At 38.0% G+C, this 4,455-nt stretch overlaps 1 protein-coding gene across 2 annotated transcripts; it reads left to right on the top strand.

Annotated features, from left to right (window-relative positions):
- Window positions 1–1,512: 1,512 nt before the first annotated feature.
- LOC123317283 lies at window positions 1,513–4,027 on the top strand. Of its 2 annotated transcripts, none has more exons than XM_044903729.1 (2): window positions 1,513–2,481; window positions 3,907–4,027. In XM_044903729.1, exons 1-2 carry the CDS (start codon window positions 1,771–1,773, stop codon window positions 3,988–3,990), a joined length of 795 nt encoding a protein of 264 aa, XP_044759664.1. In that variant the 5' UTR covers window positions 1,513–1,770; the 3' UTR covers window positions 3,991–4,027. The 2 variants fall into 2 exon arrangements, with proteins under 2 accessions (XP_044759664.1, XP_044759663.1); XM_044903728.1 differs by lacking the exon at window positions 3,907–4,027 and adding an exon at window positions 2,557–2,698.
- The last annotated feature ends 428 nt before the right edge of the window (window positions 4,028–4,455 follow it).

The following is a 4,455-nucleotide window of genomic DNA, read 5'->3' as shown; positions in this document are numbered from 1 at the left end:
TCTATCGAAAAATGCAAATCTGTTTTGGATAATTCTTCATAAAACCTTACTTGTTTCGATATAATTTGTAATTTTCTTTATGATACATCACTAAAAAATTTGAATAAATAAATAAATAAATAGATAATGTGCTCTATTTCAGGTAAAGTGTACACATGACATTGAACAGTTGAAGTGAAACAGGGTCATTTTCTGCTTTATAGTCTGTGTTCCATAAAGTCTTCCACACTGTAGGGTTCGATTTCAAGTAGGAGTTTGAAGATGAATTTCTTGAACTGTTGTAGAGTCCATTCTCCTCTTAGTTTGTGAGCTATCTTATTGTAATAACGAATATATCTATATTCAGGTCCCTTTTCAGTGAGGCTTAATCTGTGTCTTGGATATTTTAGTGCAGTTGTCCTCGTATTGTAATTACTTACTGTTTTCTCTTCGAAGTAGTGCTAGTTCTTGAATGTAAATATCAGGCTTTCTTGGATGTGTACAGCAGGAGCAGTCAAAAGACCATTCCTTCTGAAGACTCCCCTGCATGATTCCGTCCTCCTCATCCTCCAGATCATTCTGAAGGCTCTCTACTTCATTTTCAGCACTCTATGTAGGTTGTATGAACTACCATAGAACATGATGCCATACCTAAACACTGCCTGGTATATTGTTCTTAGTGAGGTTATGTCCAGATATTTATTGAGGACTCCCAAAGTGTAGCAGATGGTACCCAGTTGATTGCAAAGGTTGGAAATGTGCTCTCCCCAATCAAGGGTTACCTCAATAGTGAGGCCTAGGAAGCGACAAGATTTAGTCAGTTCTAATGTGGAGTTAGACAGTGAAATGCTGGTAGGCATTTGGGGACCGGAATGAGCTGTCCTGAATAGGATGGCACTTGTTTTTTCAGAATTCATGCACAAACCGTTTGCTTCAAACCACTGGCTAGCACGATTTAGAGTTAGAGTTGAGTGTGAAATGGTAAACTCAACTCTAAATCGTGTTTGGCCAATACAGTGAAGTTTGTGTCATCTGCATAATTCACTGTCCTAACCATGGTTTCATCGAATATGGTACTTAGGTCATTTAGAAAAATGATGAAAATGATAGGGCCCAATATGCTACCCTGCGGAACTCTGTGAGTTCTTCTTCCGAAACTGTTGTTTTTCCGTTCTGAGAGATCACCACTCTCTGCCTGCGGTTTGCTAAATATGATTGAAACCAGTCTAGCTTGTTTATGCCATATGCAGAAAGTTTATGGAGAATAAGGTCGTGGGACAGAGTATCGAATGCCTTTGATAGATCCAGCATTAGACTCACTGTTATAATAGAATCTTCCAAGGCATTAAGGATTCCTGAAATGAACTCAAACACTGCTGTCTGAGTTGATCTACCTCTTACATAACCATGTTGTGTGGGTAAAAGGATCTTTTCTTTTACAAGGTATTCTACTAGTTGAGTGCAGATTGTTAGTTCCAGTATTTTAAACCAGAGAGATGGTACAAGCAATTTAGAATAAATATGGCGCCGAGAGGTAGCACGAATTCTGACGTTCCGTGTAAGAAGTGTTCGAAAGAAGTAAAAATTTTCATACTTTGCGGAAAGTGTAATGCAAAATACCACCCTAGTTGTGTGCTTAAGATTAGTGGTACATATGTAAATTCGGAGGGTGTTGTAATTTGTTGTGGCAACATAACCAAAAAGGACTGCGATTGTGACACTAAAGATGCTGAAATTAAACAGCTTAAGTTGAGAATATCCAATATAAACGAATCACTATATGACAAATCAATGGTAAATACCAGCGATGAGGACTCTACCGAGGAAAATGAAGAATGCAGGGGTGTTGATGTGTCGGCGTTGATGAAATGTGAGATGGAAAGGAGTAAGTCTGCATATAAAGATATTATTATAGAACAAAAGGATATTCTGATAAATGAGCTAGCAGACAAAATCGGTTTGCTGAAAAAGCATATAAATCTCCTTGAGAAGTTGGATTCTTCGATACCAGCAAATCCAAGTTTTAATGAGAAGAATAAAGGAAATAATCCCACATCGGAGATTGTATACAAATCCGCATCTTCATCTGGTTCATCAGATGTCACAATTACATACGTTGATGATGGGAACACAGACGTCATAGATGGTGGAACGAAGGTTCAATCGACAATGTCATCTGAAAGGACAATTGACAGACAGAAAGTAAAAGATAATTGGACGATTGTTGAAAGGAAGAAAAAGAAGAACAGATCATTTACATCGAGTCATAATAGTTTCAATAATGCATCTGGCATGGTAGGTACAGTTGGAGATATGAAAGTTGACAACCACAACATCAAAACAAACAATAAGAACATGCACAACAATAAAGTATCCCAGAGCTACAGGTGGAATATAATCGGAGCGAGCACGGATAACCCAATAAAGGCAGTTGGAAAAAAGATGTCTCTGTTTGTTTCTAGGATTGCGCCTAACACCAAAGAAGAAGAATTTGAAAAAATGGTAAGAAAAACATTTCCGGAAGCAGAATGCACAGCTCTCAAATCAAAGTTGCCAGACAAATACTGTTCTTTTAAGGTAGTTATTAATGATTCACATAAAAATACAGCCGAGAACTCTGAATGTTGGCCTAACGGAGCTTACATATCTAGGTTTTTTTCAAGGAAACTGACGAGGGAGTAACAGGTAATTTAATTCCCGAAAATATTTCATTGACTCATTCCTGCAAATATTACAACACATTAAACATGCTACATTTGAATATTCAGTGCTTAAGGAATAAACTAAATGTCTTAGAGGGTTTGATTTACGCTCAATCGCATAAATATGACGTGATATGCCTCACTGAGCATTGGCTCAGAGAAGAGGAGTCCAGGGGCTTATGCATCGGAGATTGGTATGTAGGTGATGCTTACACAAGGCAAAACATGAAACGAGGGGGCACAATGATATTAGTAAACTCCCTAGTGAACTGTTCAGAGTGTTCAGTTATCAGTAATATCCGAAGTAAATCCTTGGAAGTGCATTGTGAATTGTCAGCTATTAAACTACTCAAAAGTAATTTAATCATCATATGTATTTATTCATCACCATCCAGAAATCTCCATGCTTTCACTTCTAACTTGGAGCTTATTCTCAATGAACTCGCTATTAATAGGGACAGGGTTGTGATATGTGGTGACTTCAATGTTAAATTTAGCGTCAACCAAGATGTGGATTTTGTTTCGGACAGGGAGGCGAAAGTGGTAGTCGATCTCTTGAAATCCTATGGTTTCAAACAAAAAATATTTGAGCCCACCAGGAATCAGAATTGTATAGATAATATATTCACGAACTTTGATGCACCTGGGGAATTGGCTGGAATAATAGACACTGAGTTCTCGGATCACGAAGCACAGTTTCTTCGCGTAGGAACCTTGAATAAGAGTTCGAATTACGTTCACAGAGCATTTAGACCACTAACACAGGCAGGATTCAACGAGATGCATTGTAAACTTGAGAATACATGTTGGGACTTCATAAATGCTGGGCTGGATGGTGCGGATTGTTTTGTAGAATTCCATAACATTTTTGTTGATATATTCTCATCATCTTTCCCCAGGAGGATGAAGAGGACAACACTCATACAACGGTATTGCGGATGGTTCTCTGAAGAACTTCGAGTAATGAGGGAGACATTACTTTTGGTTCGAAATTTGTACTCTAAGTATAAAACCGAAAATCTGCTTTTAGTGCGAAATGACCTTACCAGGAAATACAGGAAGGCAATAAAGAAAGCTAAAGTTTCTTATTATGACGGAAAAATTGAGTCTTCAAACAATAAATGCAAAACTACTTGGCAACTCGTGAATGACCATCTGGGAAAGAATAGAGTATCACCCCCTATAAACATTGCTCCCGACGTATTCAACAAACATTTTTCCACAGTGCCGGAGACAATTAGAACACGGCTTGCCTCATCGCAGATGGAGTTCGGTCAATCATTTAAAAAGAGGGTTCCACACAACTTAGAATTTGTATTCCGCGAGGTGGGATTCATTGAGGTGCGTGAAATAGTGAAGAGCTTGAGGAATAGCAAATCCACGGATTATTATGACCTTTCGGTGCAGATAATTAAAGCTAATATTAGCTCAATCATTATGCCGTTAACTAAACTGATTAATAAATGTCTACTGACAGGAAAATTCCCAAATTGCTTAAAAATCTCTAAAGTGATCCCAGTTCATAAAAAAGGAGATCGTAAGGATAAAAACAACTATCGTCCCATTTCAATTGTACCGGTGTTCTCCAAGATTCTTGAAAAAGTAATCGCAGGCCAGATAGTAAGCTACTTTGAACAGAATAACTTGCTATTATTCACTTCATTGACTTTACTGTCGATTGTTTTGAGCAAGGTGAACATTGCTTGGGATCATTCGTTGACTTGTCAAAAGCCTTCGACTGTGTCGATCGGAATAAGCTGCTTTTTAAACTGGA

Source organism: Coccinella septempunctata, chromosome 7 (genome assembly GCF_907165205.1).
Source record: "Coccinella septempunctata chromosome 7, icCocSept1.1, whole genome shotgun sequence".
Taxonomy (NCBI): domain Eukaryota; kingdom Metazoa; phylum Arthropoda; class Insecta; order Coleoptera; family Coccinellidae; genus Coccinella; species Coccinella septempunctata.
This window is presented reverse-complemented; position numbering and strand designations above follow the sequence as displayed.

Coding starts and splice junctions, on each gene's coding strand:
- LOC123317283 (XM_044903728.1), top strand. CDS start 1,771: ATGGTAAATACCAGCGATGAGGACTCTACCGAGGAAAATGAAGAATGC. Junction 2,482..2,556: donor AAGAAGAATTTGAAAAAATG/GTAAGAAAAACA, acceptor TGTTCTTTTAAG/GTAGTTATTAATGATTCACA.